Here is a 19,726-nt window from a genome sequence, read left to right as displayed (position 1 = left end):
AGGTCCTTCAGTTTTATTTGAGACGACTGTACAACCATCAAGATTAATCGTCAGATTCAACAGAAGATCTCTTTGTTTCTTTGGACCTAGAACTAGCATCTCTGTTTTGTTCAAGTTTAAAAGCAAAACACTTCCTCATGTCTTAAACACAGGCTTCCAGGGAGGGAAATTTTGGGGCTTCACCATGTTTCATCGAAATGTACAGCTGTGTATCGTCACAAAAGTAAACTTTATGAAAGTAAACTTTATGTTTACCTCACCAATAGTGACCCTAAAATGGAACCTTGAGGAACACCGACACTTACAGTTGATTTGTCAGAGGACAAACCATCCACAGAGACAAAATGATATCTTTCTGACAGATAAGATCTAAACCAGGCCAGAACTTGTCTGTGTAGACCAATTTGGGTTTCCAATCTCTCCAAAAGAATGTGGTGATCGATGATGTCAAAAGCAGCACTAAGGTCTAGGAGCACGAGTACAGATGCAGAGCCTTGGTCTGACGCCATTAAAAGGTAATTTACCACCTTCACGAGTGCAGTCTCAGTGCTATGATGGGGTCTAAAACCAGACTGAAGCATTTTCTATACATTGTTTGTCTTCAGGAAGGCAGTGAGTTGCTGTGCAACAGCTTTTTCTAAAAATGTTGAGAGGAATGGGAGATTCGATAAGGTCGATTAGTTTTCTATATTTTCTGGGTCAAGGTTTGGCTTTTTTTCAAGAGAGGCTTTATTTCTGCCACTTTAAGTGAGTTTGGTTCACATAGGGAGACGTCTATTATGTTCAACATAGGAGGGCCAAGCACAGGAAGCAGCTCTTTCAGTAGTTTAGTTGGAATAGGGTCCAGTATGCAGTTTGAATGTTTAGAGACCATGACTATTTTCATGAATGTGTCAAGAGACAGTAGTAGTAGCAGTAGTAGCAGCAGTAGGTTTTTGTAGTAGCACTACACATCTGATATAAGCTTGATAATTAGTTTATTATTTGAATCAACTGTGTAGTGCTTGGGCAAAAGTGGAAAACTGAGGGTATTTTGCATTTTTTTCACCTGACTTTTAACCTAAATCCAATGACATGGTGACATTTTTGGTTGATTTCATGTTGAATTGACATTAGTTGACAACTCAAACAAATGTAAATCAAAAATACTTTGAACTGTACCTGGTGGGTTGTCATTGCTCAATCAACTCATTTAATGTGGCTCCAGAAATGGAGGCTGCATGACTTACAGCTGGGGAACTGGAAGGACATTTACATAACTCCATGTCTGCTCGTTTCAACAGAAAGCTCCACCTGTTTTTCTGATGGCCGCAGCTCTGGTCTGCAGCTCTGGTCACACTCTCTTTCTGTTGCTATCCCTCCTCTTTCTCTGTCCCTGTTTCTACCCCCTCTCTCTCTCTGACCCCCTTTCTCTCTCTCTCTCTGACCCCCTTTCTCTCCCTCTATGCCTAGTCACTTTTTCTTCCTCCCTCCCTTTCTTCCCCATCCCTCCCTGTCCCACCTCTCTCGCTCTCCTAGAATCAGAGCGGGTGTGATGACGACCAGTGATACTAGAGCCTGTGGGGGGAGACCAGACGGACGAGGCTCAGGAGAGCAGAGCTGGGTGATAATCCATCAAAGGCATCCCCAGAACTGCTTGTCCCCAACACATATATTTCTATTACACGCACATGTGCACACAAATGCTCACGTACAAGTGCATGCACACACACACACACACACACACACACACACACACACACACACACACACACACACACACACACACACACACACACACACACACACACACACACACTTACTGTATATCCACAACCATCTGTGAACTTTATTAGGGCCAATCTACCAAGTGCAGCTGACAGACAACAGTGCGCAGATACTTGGTGAGCTAACCTCCGAGGATCGTGGTATGCCACCAGGGTTAAAGTGCTCTCTGTGTACCCACCGGCATGTTAGTTCTACTTATAAATTGGGTGGTTCGAGCCCTGAATGCTGATTGGCTGACAGCCGTGGTATACCAGAACTTATACCACAGGTGTGACAAAACATTTGTTTTTACTGTTGGTAAGCAGTTTATAACAGCAATAAGGCACCTCAGGGGTTTGTGGTATGTGGCTAAGGGCCGTATCCAGGCACTCCTCGTTGTGTTGTACAGAAGAACAGCCCTTAGCCATATTGGTTATATACACCACACCTGCTCGGGCCTAATTGCTTAATTATGACACCAGCAGCAGTGGCAGCAACAACAATATGAGAAATAGAAACAAAAGGCAATCCATTCTGGTTGAAACCATGATACCAAGTACATGAATAGACCCAACAGGACCTCAACATAGATCACTTTTGGAAGAATCAAACAAGCAACATACACTTCCTTTTCAGACCAGCATTAATCACATGAAAATTTCATTCTCATTCTGTTCATTCCATGCTATTCATTTTGTCATCACAAGTCAGCAATCATAGTTATCCAATGATCCGTCACCTCAGGACACTGGGTGAAAAATGATTGAGAGCATTTAGAATAGCATGCAGTTGGCCACTGGCCGGCTATTGTTATACTATACTATAGTACCCAAAATGCTCAGTAGATCCACTACAAAATCAGTATAGATGAAGGGTAGGAAATAAGTGTTATCCCAAAAATAAATGTGACTGAATTTACTCTGGAGACCACACACACGCTCAGGATGAAGGTACTGTAAACAGAACATATCACCCAGCCTCCCGAACCATCTTTGCATTCAAAAACATTATTTGACTAAACAACTGGCAGGCTGCAGCGTTCAAAGACGGGCCTGTTGGCTAGTAGAGCGAACATGTACAGTGCACTAATATAAACACCTCAGCTCTCAGTAGGCTAACTGACACAGAGGTGACATGCTAAGGTCTGGGATGACAGCAGGCTTAACCCCACTATCCATATGCCTAATAGGCCCAGGAAGCACATGGATGGACTCCACCGTAGTGTGTAGACTCAGAACCAGCAGAAGGCTGAGGATAACGTAGACAGTCGGAAATGAATACATGTGCAGGTATATCAAATCTCCCGTAAAAAGGGAATACCCTCGTTGGCTCTTTTTGCCCAGCTAGGATTTTGATGGTTGATGGAAATGTAGAAAACGGTTAAGTTGTTTTGTCAAGGAAAACCCCACTGGTAATTCTAGACAATAGCGCAGAACACTAACGTTCACCCTGATTCACAGCAATAAGAATACAGAACAGTTCGATACGCCCGTTTGTGTAACACTAGTTAGAAGACTACCATGTATAGAATATTAATGTGTAACGGTGCAGTCCTACCAATAGCACCATGCTGACATGTCAGTACTTTATATTATGCGAGGTCTTTGCAAATGACAAGGTACACTGCAGGTTTGAGCCATGCATCAAGAGCAAGGTCTTGAGCAAGTGCACCAGGAGTAGCTGACCAGAGGTAAATTAGTTAAGGATAGGCTTGGACTCCTATGGTTACGATAAAGTGTGTGTACTTAATTCAATGGCATATGGAAAACTGGATAATATTGCCTTCATACATATGTCCATTGTCCAATCAAGACCAGACTACCAATGAGAAGATAGACCAGGGGATATTTTCAAGCTTTTTAATACAAACTTAATAAATGATCAGTTCAGCTTAACATGTAAGACACTGACTCCAAATACTTTGTTATACCGTTTGTTTTATCAAGTATTGCACAATGTAGGTACAAAATTAATATACGATTACATTTTGTCCATAATATAGCAAAAATCTTTAAACTCTTAACAGAAAATACAACTCTTGTTTTTCAAAAAAGCAAATATTCTTAAATCCCACCACTACGGAATATTCTGTACACAATCTTTAGAATAGTCAATGTTTTTTAGAGGGATTCATTTCACAATTTCAATAAAAAAAAGAACATAAAGTTGCTGCAGCCATCACGGATCACTGTAGTAGTAAAAAGATATAAATGCAGTACCATGTCGTAGAAACAATATATACTCTGATATTTTACAAACTCTGTACTAAATTAAATTATACAATTAGAAAAAAGACCAGGAAATCTCACTTATTAATGCCAATCCTTGGAAAATTGGCATGTCCAGTTATGTCTTAAATACTGAAAGAGGCCATGACTTGTATTGTTTTTCTTCTTTATCTTTAAAACAGTCCCGTAAAAAATAATTTCTGTGCTTGGTTGGCAAAAGAAATAATGATGCATGTCGAAGTTTAGGTCACAAGCTTGGACATCTTGTACTACAAGCTTCATCGTAAAAAAAGATAACTCAAGGGGCTCATGCGCTTGGACTTGAACACAGATCTTACAGTCGACAACAAGTCACTTTCAATTTTTCCTGGAAATTGTGTTTCCTATTTTATTTTGATGTGCGTTTAGTCTTTTTTTCCCCCATATCACATATCTCTGGTCATTTCTGTGTACTAGTACTGTAGTATCTGTGTACTAATTGGCCATCACTGGCTGGAATTGCTGGTTCGAATACTGCATGTTGTTCAAACTGAAATTCAAGCCGTCCATAAGGGACTTGTCGTTGAGACCTCCGTAGGCCGCAAACACGTCGAAGGCATTGCTGTACTGCAGCGGGCTGAGGCTGAGGGAGCTGTCACCGGGGAATAGGGCACTCGGGCTCCCCTGGCCCTGGAGGTTGGGGAACACAAACTCCTTGGCGTTGGGGCTGAGGGCAGAGGCCTGCTGCTGGCCCAGGCCCAACCCGTACAGAGAGTGCATGGAGGTGGAGATGGCTTTCTGCTTCAGCAGCGTGTTCACATTCAGGCCCAGGTTGGTGGGCGAGGTGCGGGCCACCTTCTGGCCCTGCCCGCCTTGGCCACCGTTGCCGTTCTGGTTGTTGCGGCTGCTGCTCTTCATTTTGGTGGAGCCGAATTTGGTGGCGGCGAAGGTGGCGGTGGTGAAGGTTAAAGGCTGGTTGGAGCGTGGCATGAAGGTGGGGCTGACAGCAGCCGAGTGGCCGAAGGGAGGCGAGGGCGAGCTGGAAGTCGGAGAGGGGCCCACCACAGGCTCGCTGATGGGCATGAAGACCTGGGCCTCAGGGTTGAAACTGTTCTTGATCTCCTTGTCCAACTCCAGACCACTGGGGCTGCTCTCATTGCTGTCGTCCACGTACAGCACCTTGACGGGCCCCTTCTCCCCAATCTGGTAGGATACCTCGAAGGGGTCGATCCACACACTGAGGTCCTGAGGCAGATTGTGGCGCACATCCTCAATGTCCAGGCCACTCTCTTTGGCTGCCTTCTCTACCACCGGGTCCACCTTCTCCCCTACGTGGATGCACCTGAATCCAGAGCCCTTGTATGGCTTGTCTGGGTACCAGTGGCCCTCATACTTCCCCTTGAGCTGCCTCTCAAGCTCCTCGCCGAAGATGTTGACCCGTCGCCGTGGCAGCTTGTTGTAAAGGTAGGAGATGACGAAGTTGAGGGCTACTTGGATTTCAAGCTGCATAGCTGGCTGCTGAACTGCTCCGGGCGCGAGAAGAGGTGTCGGCAGCTGCGTCCTGTTGAGTTGCTTTACGTATCTGTGGTGGGTGGCGTAGGTGCTTTACGTATCTGTGGTGGGTGGCGTAGGTGCTTCCCAGGCAGGGTAGGGTGTGATGGGTTGGGTCAACACCAGGCAAAAGGAACTAGAGCTTCGTGGAACTGCTCTAAAAACAAAAGTGCTAGTCGCAAGAGGTGTTCTTCCACAAGGTTGAGCGTTGTTTTTTCCTGAAAAAAGAGAAGATAAAAAATGATTAGCATATTGTTCAGACAGATATGCAAAACAATAAGACATTAAAAGGCATGAACCATTCCTCCACTAGATACAAGCCATGAAGAATTTGCATTACTTCAGTAATATTAGGTATAATTGGACAACATTTTGCAAACAGGCAACACTTCTCAAAGATGTGGGTGGCAATGTCCTCGCCTACTTGACTGAGGTTGAGTCTACTACTGCAGACTTTGTAAAGGAATGCATTAAAATGCCCTTTAAACGTTAACCCTTTACTTCCCGAGGGAAACATCTAGAATAGAATTGCAGTCCGTATGAACACTCAAATCAACTAGTATGCTATGACGGATCAAGCGTTCACCTCTTCTCTGTCTTGTTTCAAGTCGCAACGTTTGTCACATGCACAGGATACAGCAGGTGTAAAACAGTGAAACCCTTACTTACAAGCGCTTTCCCGAACAATGCCGTATTCAGTATCAAGGTCTATAGCCTGAATCATCTTTAACAATGCAATGTCACGCTATGGAACAGAACGACCTAATGTATAAATAGCCATGCCAAGCAAGGGGATCTAGTGAATTTGTCTGCATATCTACAACTCAACATGAACAATCTAAAGATTTCACAGTAGATGAAAACGATTTTCAGAATGTTAGAAATCTCCACACAGAAAGAGCTGTGCTGTTTTTTTCTATACGAAGCTATAGAGAAGCACTAGAACTGATCGTGTTACATAATAAATAGCTAGCCTCGTTACAATGTTGCCAACGTCACAGAGTCGCAGTTACATTCGGAAAGGCATACTGCACTTTTTTTTACAGAACAGTTACATATTAGCAATCAGTCTGGCGATAGAAAAATGTACCCTGTAAATATTGTATCAGATTGGCGGCTCTCAACTCGCACTACTTAGTATGCTGATTAAAATGTAGCAGTGAACGTCGACTAGGCGAGGCAGGGGATATAAAGGTTAGGTGTTGCTATTATCGGAACAGTGTCGACATAAACGGTTTACCAAAATGTAACAACTAGTCTATTCATTTTGGATATGGCCAAGTACAGAAGAAAATGCAAAATAAGCTGTATCCAATAAACAATCATACTCGGTCATTACGAAATAGACGGTTTTCTGCCCAACAGCGGATGGTTTTGTTCGTTTGAGGCAGTGTGAGCAGCTACCTTTCTTATCTCTGCGGACCTATAAATTACCACTTGATATACTATTAATTCTTTCCGACCTGGAGATTTAATAACGGGGCCAGAAAAGAGATTAACACAATTCCATGCATAGCCTATTGCCTCTCCGCAAGTTTCTTCTTTCAATAATTTGACAGTCAGTCTTGATAGTCAAGCAAATGTAGATGACTATTTAGCTCATATCCCGTCTTTCTTTCTCTCACACACGCTTCAGTTAGATAGGCTACCCCTCCCTAACTTCAGGGACTGACGCAGCAAATCAACTTGATTCATCTGGGGTAAATAGTTCATCAAGAATACTGGGCTATAGATGAGTGATGGACATCCAATCGAACACACAAATAGTAATTGAGCCAAAAGCAATACTTACTTTTTCGTACAAAATAAAATATTCTCAGTAGTTTTGAAGTACCGTTAGTGCAAATAGAAGTGTAGGGTAGATATAAATACTTTCTTCACATATAATATAATATTAACATAAAAAAGTATTCCAGTACGCGTAGACGTCGATAGGTTATCGTTATTTATTTTGCTTTAGTTTAGATTTTTAGGTTGTTTGGCGTTTTCCCCTTTCAGCAGGCTTGCAGAATGTTTCCCTTCTACCTGGGAGTTTTACAACTTCGTCCCAGTCGGCTGTCATGCGCCTATATTTATAGCTTTCCTCCGCCATGGGCACGAGGTAGGCGGTGATGCGGTTTCAGAGGTCAAAACAATACGAGCACCAAATCTGGGCCTGCAATTGGTCAAATTGGGGAATCCAGCCTGCTGGAAATGTACAAACTCGAAAGTGTATTGGTTAGTTATACTGTCAATCCAAGGCAAAAAAATGAAGAGACGCCCATAACAAGAACATTTGCGTCACACTTTTCCTATGTCTCTGACAGCAGACAAAAATATATCGATTATGAAGTCAGACATATGCTAAATTATGTCATTTGCATATAGTATATTTTGATTATGTATTTTCAGTTATGCATAGTTGATAGATTATATGCCTTTGCTTGACATCCAACATGATTTAGATCAGCCTATCAATAATTTCAGCCGAGATATATCACCCCTATTGCGTCGACAAGGCTATGATACGGAATACTTGCATTCCAATAGGTTAACTGCTATTGCCAAGTGCTTCCGCCTTATTTATTTGACATGTTTTAAAATAATGAGCGAGCAATTTGTTGAGCTGAATACACTCTCACCCATGAACCCGTAACAACCATGCGTTATTACCATGCTAGAGCAAACGCAATCTGTTAGATCAGTGAATGGCAGTTTGAAAATGATGAGTAAAAGAAACCGGGGTTGCATTTGGAAATTTCAGTCAAATCTACAGCTCTGTCGGAAAGGACATTCCCAAAGAGGAACGATAATGTTGGAAGCGAAGGGGGTGGGGTTGATCTCCTGTCGAGAAAACACTCCGCTGATTGGCTGAAAACGGGGCAGGAGCTCTTTGGTGAATGGTGTGCCCGTATCCAAGGTGCTGATGTAGCAGCCCACGTCATACCTGGGTGGCCAGGGCACTCTCGAGTTTAAATTGTACATAGCTAAATATACATTAGTTACGGAGCTCTAGTTGATGTAAGGTATGTTGTCCCACTAACTCGCGTAGGAAAAGCTAAGCAAACGTGTACTCACCCTGTATAAATGGCTACACAATGGTTTGACCGTAATGCAAAACAAACCCTTTCCATTCAACAAAATGTAGGTATCTTCACGATCTCTTATGTTGTTGTTATTGAATGTAATTACTCTGTAATAAGGAAACTTCAATGTAAAGTGTCAGCACCAATAAGAATAATGTGCATACTGCTCATTGCTGTTCACATTATGCACCTACCAGGCTCAGATTTCCAAGGCCAGTAGTTTTCCATGCTGTTAACCCTATCACACATTCACTACCATGTTAAACCCAGGACTAATCTTTTACCACACATATCTGGCATTTACCATGACTAAGACCTTGTGGGGGGATGCATAACAGGTGTGTGTACTGTAACACCTAGCAGGCCTACACACAAGCGCCCTCAACATCACCACAATAATTGTTTTGTGTTCCATAAAAGTGTTTTGTCAACATTTGTGACATTTGTAATGCAACTACAATGATAACTGTTATAGTTAATGTTATAAATGCAGGTAACAATAAGGCTATAACTGCACACAAAGACTTTGATGAGAAGTTGATTATTGCTGGTGTGTAATAGCCTAGCATGATGTGTAGTGCTGGCTTGTCATTCCTTAGTCTCGTGCTACCATAACAGACACTACACAAATCCATCAAAGTATTACTTCCACAGTAACACCAGTATTACATCACATAACCTCTTCCTATGCCAGCATAATATGGTTGTGAAGAAGAAGCAAGTGGCTTCTGGTTGGCTTATAGTGGACTTTTATACATTCTTTAAATGCTTAGGTTTGCCAAGCATGAACACAAGCAAAATCACATGCTGTAGTGCAGGCAGGTCGGGGATTGGGAGCTGTAAACGCATAAAGACATCCAAAGGTGGTTGTGGATGTCGGACATTGGGTTTATAATAGGTCTACAATAGCTTCTCAGTCTGACCATATAGATAGGGAGGACACATTCTTTGACAGGTGGGTTTTAGATAGAAGCTGCCCTCTTGGCACAGATCTCGGATCAGTTTGTCCTCCATGAATCATACACTTAACTTTTTAAGGAGGAAAAAACAACTGAGCTTCGATCAGGGTCTTGATCTACACCTTGGTGGCATGCATACATTGTACAGAGAGATAGAGTGTACTGCACAGAGAGCTCAGAGGCCTTGGCCTAGCAAGGCCTCCCATCTGTTTATACTCCAAACTCAGAGGTTTCCATGGTCATGTGCTCTCCAGGACCAGAGTCATAGAAGTCCTGGAGCTACACACTCCAGCATACTAACCTACCTTCATGTTGGCCTCACAGCCGTCCATAACACTCCAGCATACTAACCTACCTCCATGTTGGCCTCACAGCATACATCCATGTTGGCCTCACAGCCAATAACACTCCAGCATACTAACCTACCTCCATGTTGGCCTCACAGCCATCCATAACACTCCAGCATACTAACCTACCTCCATGTTGGCCTCACAGCCGTCCATAACACTCCAGCATACTAACCTACCTCCATGTTGGCCTCACAGCCGTCCATAACACTCCAGCATACTAACCTACCTCCATGTTGGCCTCACAGCCATCCATAACACTCCAGCATACTAACCTACCTCCATGTTGGCCTCACAGCCATCCATAACACTCCAGCATACTAACCTACCTCCATGTTGGCCTCACAGCCATCCATAACACTCCAGCATACTAACCTACCTCCATGTTGGCCTCACAGCCATCCATAACACTCCAGCATACTAACCTACCTCCATGTTGGCCTCACAGCCGTCCATAACACTCCAGCATACTAACCTACCTCCATGTTGGCCTCACAGCCGTCCATAACACTCCAGCATACTAACCTACCTCCATGTTGGCCTCACAGCCGTCCATAACACTCCAGCATACTAACCTACCTCCATGTTGGCCTCACAGCCATGCATAACACTCCAGCATACTAACCTACCTCCATGTTGGCCTCACAGCCATCCATAACACTCCAGCATGCAAACCTACCTCCATGTTGGCCTCACAGCCATCCATAACACTCCAGCATGCAAACCTACCTCCATGTTGGCCTCACAGCCATCCATAACACTCCAGCATACTAACCTACCTCCATGTTGGCCTCACAGCCATCCATAACACTCCAGCATACTAACCTACCTCCATGTTGGCCTCACAGCCACCCATAACACTCCAGCATACTAACCTACCTCCATGTTGGCCTCACAGCCATCCATAACATTTTGATTTGTGTTCGCACAAAAATTACAACTGTCTTGGAATTCTGAATTATTTCACTGTTTCTAAACAAAAACAATCATGTAATTGATATGTGGGTACGTTTGTGTATCATGTCATTGATATTTGGGTACGTTTGTGTATCATGTCATTGATATGTGGGTACGTTTGTGTATCATGTCATTGATATGTGGGTACGTTTGTGTATCATGTCATTGATATGTGGGTACGTTTGTGTATCATGTCATTGATATGTGGGTACGTTTGTGTATCATGTCATTGATATGTGGGTACGTTTGCGTATACATGCACATGGTAAATGTGGTAAATGAGTGTGTTTATAGAGTGTGGTTGGAGGTTGGTGGCACCTTAATTGGGGGAGAACAGGCTTGTGGTAATGGATGGAGCGGAATAGTGGAATGGTTTTAAATTCATCAAACACATGGTTTCCACGTGTTTGAAGACATTCCATTTGCACCGTTCCAGACATTATTGTGAGCTGTCCTCCCCTCAGCAGCCTCCTGTGATGTGTGTGGGGGTGGGGGGGGGGGGGGTCAGGCTGACGTGTGTAAACAGTGTGTGTGTCTTGCTGAGACAAAGAAGCCATCTGATTGTCTTAGGGATATTGTCTTAGGTGTAATCCTATAACATACTGTATATTCCCCTAACTGCCTCTTCTGGTACATGTTACCCTGACGAAGTGGCACGGTGCTTTAAGGTCTTTAATCCTCAATTAGTCTTCAAAGTGATTCGCTTTGCTCTCCCTCCCTCCAGGAATCGTGAGAGAAGAGGAAGAAGAAAGGAAAATAGAAGGGAAAAGGGGGGAGCAGAGGTAATCAAGCTTCTCACAACAGACCAAGTTTAGTATGGACTGACTGTGTATCAGAGGAGGCTGGTGGGAGGAGCTCATTGTAATGGCTGGAATGGAGCGGATCCAACACGTGGTGTCCATATGATTGATGTATTTGATACCATTCCATTTATTCCATTCCAGCCATTACAATGAGCTCGCCCTCCTATAGCTCCTCCCTCCAGCCTCCTCTGCTGTGTAGGTCCATAGCAGGAGTGTTAGCTAAACTATGACAATGTGACGCATTGTTTTTATAGTATTGCTGTGTTTTGCCTCTTGGTTAGACTGTGGTAGTGCTTCCTATAATTGACTTGCATAGTTAAAAAAAAGTTGAATAAAATCAGATGGGAATAAACAGAGTGTTGTACGGCAGTTGTACTGTAGCCCACCGCTGTCCTCCCTGACTCCCTGTCTGTCACGTCACAGCCGGCTGGGAGAGGGTGATAGGAGTGTGGGGGGGAGGAGTTAGGGTGTGGGGGGGGGGGGGGGTAGGAGTGTGACGACGTGACTGGGTCTGTGACGACTTAATGGTCTCTAATGTTGCTGTTCTCACACCACCAGCGCAACAGAAACATCATTTTTTACTGTAGCAGGAAAAACAAAAGGACAACATTAAGCTGTGACAGGCATAGCTATGGAGCGCATCAAGGACAGTGGGATCACACACACACGCTCACACACACACACACACACACACACACACACACACACACACACACACACACACACACACACACACACACACACACACACACACACACACACACACACACACACACACACACACAGTGTAGTTCTGGTCCCCACAAGAATAGTTAAACACGTCCCCCCACACACACACAGTTTAATTCAGTGTGTCCAATCACGGACTTTCCCTGAGTTGACATGTTAGATGGATTGACCCTGGCTGAGTTGTTCTTGTTTCTCATGGTCTGAGATTCCTTTAGGTTCCTTTTGGCAAACTCCAAGCGGGTTGTCATGTGCCTTTTACTGAGGAGTGGCTTCCGTCTGGCCTCTCTACCATAAAGGCCTGATTGGTGAAGTGCTGTAGAGATGGTTGTCCTTCTGGAAGGTTCTCCCATCTCCGCAGAGGAACTCTGGAGCTCTGTCAGAGTGACCATCAGGTTTTTGGTCACCTCCCTGAACAAGGCCCTTCTCCCCTAATTGCTCAGTTTGGGCCTGTGGCCAACTCTAGGAAGAGTCTTGGTGGTTCCAAACATCTTCCATTTAAGAATGATGGCCACTATGTTCTTGGGGTCCTTCAATGCTGCAGAAATGTTTTGGTACCCTTCCCTTTATCTGTGTCTTGATACAATCCTGTCTCTGAGCTCTACGGACAATTCCTTCAACCTCATGGCTTGGTTTTTGCTATGACATGCACTGTCAACTGTGGGACCTTACCAAATCATGTCCAATCAATTGAATTTACCACAGGTGGACTCAATGGATGATCAATGGAAACAGCATGAACCTGAGCTATATTTCAAGTCTCATAGCAAAGGGTCTGAATACTTATGTAAATAAGGTATTTCTGTTTTTTCTTAATAATAAATTACCAAAAATTCTAAAAACCTGTTTTTGCTTTTTCATTATGGGGTGTTGTGTGTAGATTGATGAGGACATTTTTTTATTGAATCCATTTTAGAACAAGGCTGGCACGTAACAAAATGTGGGAAAAGGTAAGAGGTCTGAATACTTTTTGAATGCATTGTATATATATTGTATTTTTTACAGCACCGAATACAGCAGGTGCAGACTTTACTGTGAAATGCTTACTTACTTACAAGCCCTTTACCAACAACGCAAAGTTCAAAAGAAAATTAGCACAAATAAAAGCAAAATAGTACACAGTAAAAAAACAATAAGGAGGCTATATACAAGGAGTACCGGTACCGAGTCAATGTGCAGGGGTACAAGGTAGTTAAGGTGATTGAGGTAATATGTACATGTAGGTAGGGGTAAAGTGACTATGCATAGATAATAAACAGAGTAGCTGTTTGTATTGTATGGTACTGTAGATATGAATGAGATGAATGGTAATATACTGTCACGATTGTCATGAAGGACGGACCAAGGCGCAGCGTGATTTGAGTTCCACATATTTTAGTAAAGTGAAACTAAGAAAACAATTAACGTAGTGCTCAACACACTAACACAAAACAATATCCCACAAAGGCAGGTGGGAAAAAAGTCTACCTAAATATGATCCCCAATTAGAGGTAACGATAAACAGCTGCCTCTAATTGGGAACCATACAAACCACCAACATAGACAATCGAATACTAGATACCCCCTAGTCACACCCTGACCTAAACCACCATAGAGAATTCAGAGGGCTCTCTATGGTCAGGGCGTGACATATACAGTATCAGGGCTGGCACCAGGGCCACTAATTGCCAAGGGTATTTTATAAAATAAAGGTAGACAACTGGACTTTTATGACTGAGTTACTTTAAAGTTAAATAAAGGTTACTTTTAAAATGGGTAACCCTGATATTTTACTGTGTCACTGAGAAAAAACATTTCCTTCTCCCACCTCTTGAACAGGCTGTCACTATGTTTGGTGACTCATTAAATAGAACACATCACAAGTCTGCAGTCAGGCTCAGCACGTGCATAGTCAGAACCACACACACGCACACACACTCTCTCTCTGACTTTCTTCCTCTCTTAAATACACACACTTACGCCTTGCAAGGACTTACATGATACAGAACATGCAAACGCCAAGGTTATGTTATCAGTTTCCATGACAGCAGCAGCACCAGGAGAACTTAGCTGGCTGCCTTTATAACGGCAGGTAGCCTAGTGGTTAGAGTTTTAGACTTGTAACCGAAAGGTTGCGAGATTGAATCCCTGAGCTGACAAGGTAAAAATCTGTCATTCTGCCCCTGAACAAGGCAGTTAACCCACTGTTCCTAGGCCGTCATTGAACATAAGAATTTGTTCTTAACTGATTTGCCTAGTTAAATAAAGGTTAAAAATTAAATAAATGACTTGGCCTCTTCGATAAATCATCCACAGACAGCGGAGCACTGACTGGGACACAGTCAACATAGACCCTCTCTGTAAATCTAAAGAAGGCTCGCTGAAACGGATCATGGCCAGTTTCAACCAAAAACAATGCAGGTCACCTTCCAATTGATTTTCTTGTGACAGAAGTGGGAGCTACAAACTGGCTCTTATATCTACAGTATCTTACCGTAGGTTTTAGTTAAGAGCTCTTCTCATCTGCCATAGCTTTGATTACATCCTGAATGAATTCCTCATCTACTGCATTTTTAGGCATCTGGCATTCATGCAATAACCCAATGGAGAAGTATACTACTTATGTCTCTTTCCCTCTGACCTTAAAAGGGTACACAGAGTAAGCAATCAAAGCATGTGTTGCCTTTCAGGTAGAGCTAACACTTCACACACACTTCACACACACTTCACACACACTTCACACACACTTCACACACACTTCACACACACTTCACACACACACTTCACATACACTTCACACACACTTCACACACACACGCACGCACGCACACACACACACACACACACGCGCACACGCGCACACACACGCACGCACGCACACGCACACGCACAAATCCACATGCACAGGCTTACACACACACACGTCACTACCCCTATTCCTATGCGTCATAGCTTCTGTTGGCCTTACACACACATCTAAAAACAAGCACACTCTGCTCACAGAACACAGCAAACACTCCTGATGAGTGAATACATAACATCTGCATCAGCTGGGTCTACAGTTCTAGTAATAACACACTGACTCACTGACTACTACAGCCAGGCCAGGACACACTGACTCCCACGAGGCCCTGGCTAAAGCTCTCGATGCAGGTCTCGCTCCCTCCTGAGCAGTCAAAAGGTTAACACATGTAGCATATACAGATGTATGATCTTAATTTGATCCCCCTGTTGCAGGAAATTTGTAGTGTATTTGAAAAGGCATCTGAAGTTTGTAATTTCCACTTTGAAATGTAAGACTTGATTTTCCCTTAGGAAAGATTTATCAACCCCTACAAAAAATGTGTATTCATTATAATCCACATAATAATTCACATTTACTATTGCTGCAGAATTATTTTCCTTCTGTAGCAAACTGGCTCCAATAAAGATCCTACATCTGTACACACACAAACACACACACACACACAAACACACACACACACACACACACACACACACACACACACACACACACACACACACACACACACACACACACACACACACACACACACACACACACACACACACACACACACACACACACACACACACACACACACGGTGACCGCGCACACACTGACCTGAAGGGCATTTCCTTCCTGGGCTGCGTTCAGTAGGTTTGTACATTCTGGAATGTTCAATTGAATGGAAACGGAAATGGTTCTGGACTGAATGACCAGCTGAAAAATGGGGAGATTTCCTACAAAGTTCTATACATGTTTGAATATTGCTGAATTTCGATTTAATGTCTGGATTCCGTGATTCCATCCGCATTCTCTGCAACAAGGATTTTCTAGGGCCCTAGTACATTACATTTTTGTGTGACAGTGATTTCTGTGCATAAAAGATGACTTTGTTTTTGTATTTCCTTGTTCCTTTCCATGTTGTCTGCCCTATGACTCTGCAGAAAGGAAGGAGGAGTGAATACCATAAACAGATAGAGAGATGGATAGATGGATATAGTGAGCGAGGCATGAAAATCTGATTGGGGTCAGATGTGTCAAATAAAATAAAATGTAATTTGTCACATGCTTCGTAAACAACAGGTGAAATGCTGACTTTTGGACCCTTCCCAACAATACAGAGAGAACATTTTTTAAATAATAACAAAATGAATAAATACACAATGAGTAACGATAACTTGGCTATATACACGGGGTACCAGTACCGAGTCGATGTGCAGGGGTAGAAGGTAATTGAGGTAGATATGTACATATAGGTAAATGACTAGGCAACAGGATAGATAATTAACAGTAGCATGAGGTGATGTGATCTGTGATGTAATAATGAGGCCTGTCCTCCATGTTAAATAGTCTCTGTCTGTCACAGCAAAGCAGATCAGTCATAGTACTAACAGCATCACCCGACTAATGACAGATCAGTTTTAATCCTAACAGCATCACCCAATTAATGACAGATCAGTTTTAGTCCTAACAGCATCACCCGGCTAATGACAGATCAGTTTTAATCCTAACAGCATCACCCGACTAATGACAGATCAGTTTTAATCCTAACAGCATCACCCAATTAATGACAGATCAGTTTTAGTACTAACAGCATCACCCGATAATGACAGATCAGTTTTAGTAACAGCATCACCCAATAACAGCATCACCCGACCCAGATCAGACTAATGACAGATCAGTTTTTAGTCCTAACAGTCCTAACAGCATCACCCGACTAATGACAGATCAGTTTTAGTCCTAACAGCATCACCCGAATTAATGACAGATCAGTTTTAATCCTAACAGCATCACCCAATTAATGACAGATCAGTTTTAGTCCTAACAGCATCACCCGACTAATGACAGATCAGTTTTAGTCCTAACAGCATCACCCGACTAATGACAGATCAGTTTTAATCCTAACAGCATCACCCAATTAATGACAGATCAGTTTTAGTCCTAACAGCATCACCCGACTAATGACAGATCAGTTTTAATCCTAACAGCATCACCCAATTAATGACAGATCAGTTTTAGTCCTAACAGCATCACCCAATTAATGACAGATCAGTTTTAGTCCTAACAGCATCACCCGACTAATGACAGATCAGTTTTAGTCCTAACAGCATCACCCGACTAATGACAGATCAGTTTTAGTCCTAACAGCATCACCCGACTAATGACAGATCAGTTTTAGTCCTAACAGCATCACCCGACTAATGACAGATCAGTTTTAGTCCTAACAGCATCACCCGACTAATGACAGACCAAAGACGTCTGCAGCAAAATAGCTTTTTGATCAAGAAGTGAAAAATAGGGCAAGTTTAGCCACAGCTAGGTTTCCTAGAATTAGGTTAGATATGGTGAATACTCTCAGGAATCCTCAGAACTGTTTACAGTAATGAATGACACCACACCAACCATGTGATATCTGAATACTTTTTATTCTGTTTTCCTTTTCAATGGCAGGCATGTCATCAAATACTTGTAGTTGAACCTTGTTGAGGATACAAACCTTCATCATATGACAGAACATAATGAGATTAAAGAGTATGCTTTCAAAGGAAATAGAGCAAGACATTCCGTTCGAGAAGCTCACTGTGTTGTGTACATGGGTGGGGTGGGGTGGGGGGGGGGGGGGGAGATATTCCGAATTTTGCAAATGTGATTTTCCTATAGCTAACAATAAAGTGGATGGTACATTTTCAGATGAAGTCATATATTTATGTGAAAAAAGATAGATTGATTACTTTTGTGATTAAAGAAAGTGTTTGAGGAGGTAGGCCACTGTATTTATCATGTACTGCTTACCTGGTAGTGAGATGACTCAGGTCTATTTTTCTATCCCCCTGACACATTTAATGATCTCTCTATTATTCATGTGATATACTGTCACCTTTTCAAGTGGTGAAGATTTATGATGTCACATTATTTATTGGAACTCAACATTTTCTTTCTGATAATTTTCTACATCTGTAGCTGGATCACGTCTTAGCTTTATAGATGTTGCAGAATTGCAAATAGTTAGACAGCTTCTTTATGTCAGAAATCATGTCTCATTTCAAAACTAAGCTGTTGTTTTAAAACTCTGCATAAACCCTTACTAGCTATTAAATTAACTTAATGAAGAATGCGTCCCATTTCTAATAGTTACAGTAAGCTTTGCTAATATAGAAGACACTGTGAGTTGCCACTATCTAATGACATGGCAGTCTCCTCCATAGCATCCTCAAACTGAAGCAATGTCCTGGGTAAGAAGAGACGAGTAGGATGAAGTTACCCACTAGTCCCCTTAGACTCTGACCTAAAGTCACTGCTATTCTTTCCTTACTGTATGTGGAGCAGGAGAAGAAAGCAGGGGGATGGAGGATGTAGGGATGAGGAGGATGGGGGGGATGAGGAGGGGGGGGTAAAAGTACGACAAATAGAGAAGTGTGAAAGAACTAGGTGATGTGAAGATGGATGGGGGTACAGTAGTCTGAGACTAGAGGATATGAGGAGGGATGGGGTACAGTAGTCTGAGACTGGGGGATATGAGGAGGGATGGGGGGTACAGTAGTCTGAGACTAGAGGATATGAGGAGGGATGGGGGCACAGTAGTCTGAGACTAGAGGATATGAGGAGGGATGGGGGTACAGTAGTCTGAGACTAGAGGATATGAGGAGGGATGGGGGTACAGTAGTCTGAGACTAGAGGATATGAGGAGGGATGGGGGTACAGTAGTCTGAGACTAGAGGATATGAGGAGGGATGGGGGTACAGTAGTCTGAGACTAGAGGATGTGAGGAGGGATGGGGGGTACAGTAGTCTGAGACTAGGGATGTGAGGAGGGATGGGGGGTACAGTAGTCTGAGACTAGAGGATGTGAGGAGGGATGGGGGTACAGTAGTCTGAGACTAGGGATGAGGAGGGATGGGGGGGGACAGTAGTCTGAGACTAGAGGATGGAGGAGGGATGGGGGATGGGGGTACAGTAGTCTGAGACTAGAGGATATGATGGGGGTGAGGAGGGATGGGGGATACAGTAGTCTGAGACTAGAGGATATGAGGAGGGATGGGGGTACAGTAGTCTGAGACTAGTCTAGTCTGAGACTAGGAGATGTGAGGAGGGATGGGGGTACAGTAGTCTGAGACTAGAGGATATGAGGAGGGATGGGGGGTACAGTAGTCTGAGACTAGAGGATATGAGAGGAGGATGGGGGTACAGTAGTCTGAGACTAGAGGATATGAGGAGGGATGGGGGGTACAGTAGTCTGAGACTAGAGGATATGAGGAGGGATGGGGGTACAGTAGTCTGAGACTAGAGGATGTGAGGAGGGATGGGGGGTACAGTAGTCTGAGACTAGAGGATATGAGGAGGGATGGGGGTACAGTAGTCTGAGACTAGAGGATATGAGG

General features: G+C 43.3%; 1 protein-coding gene across 1 annotated transcript; it reads right to left on the bottom strand.

Moving 5' to 3' along the window:
* Positions 1-3,591: 3,591 nt before the first annotated feature.
* On the bottom strand, positions 3,592-7,571 carry tob1a (transducer of ERBB2, 1a). The gene is made up of 2 exons (XM_064987040.1): positions 7,297-7,571; positions 3,592-5,722 (listed from the first exon to the last, which is right to left on the bottom strand). Exon 2 carries the CDS (start codon positions 5,460-5,462, stop codon positions 4,449-4,451), a length of 1,014 nt encoding a protein of 337 aa, XP_064843112.1. The 5' UTR covers positions 5,463-5,722; positions 7,297-7,571; the 3' UTR covers positions 3,592-4,448.
* Between the last annotated feature and the right edge of the window lie 12,155 nt (positions 7,572-19,726).

Source organism: Oncorhynchus masou, chromosome 14, assembly GCF_036934945.1.
Source record: "Oncorhynchus masou masou isolate Uvic2021 chromosome 14, UVic_Omas_1.1, whole genome shotgun sequence".
Taxonomy (NCBI): Eukaryota; Metazoa; Chordata; class Actinopteri; order Salmoniformes; family Salmonidae; genus Oncorhynchus; species Oncorhynchus masou.
The sequence above is the reverse complement of the archived record's forward strand: the minus strand, read 5'-3'. Positions and strand labels throughout refer to the sequence as shown.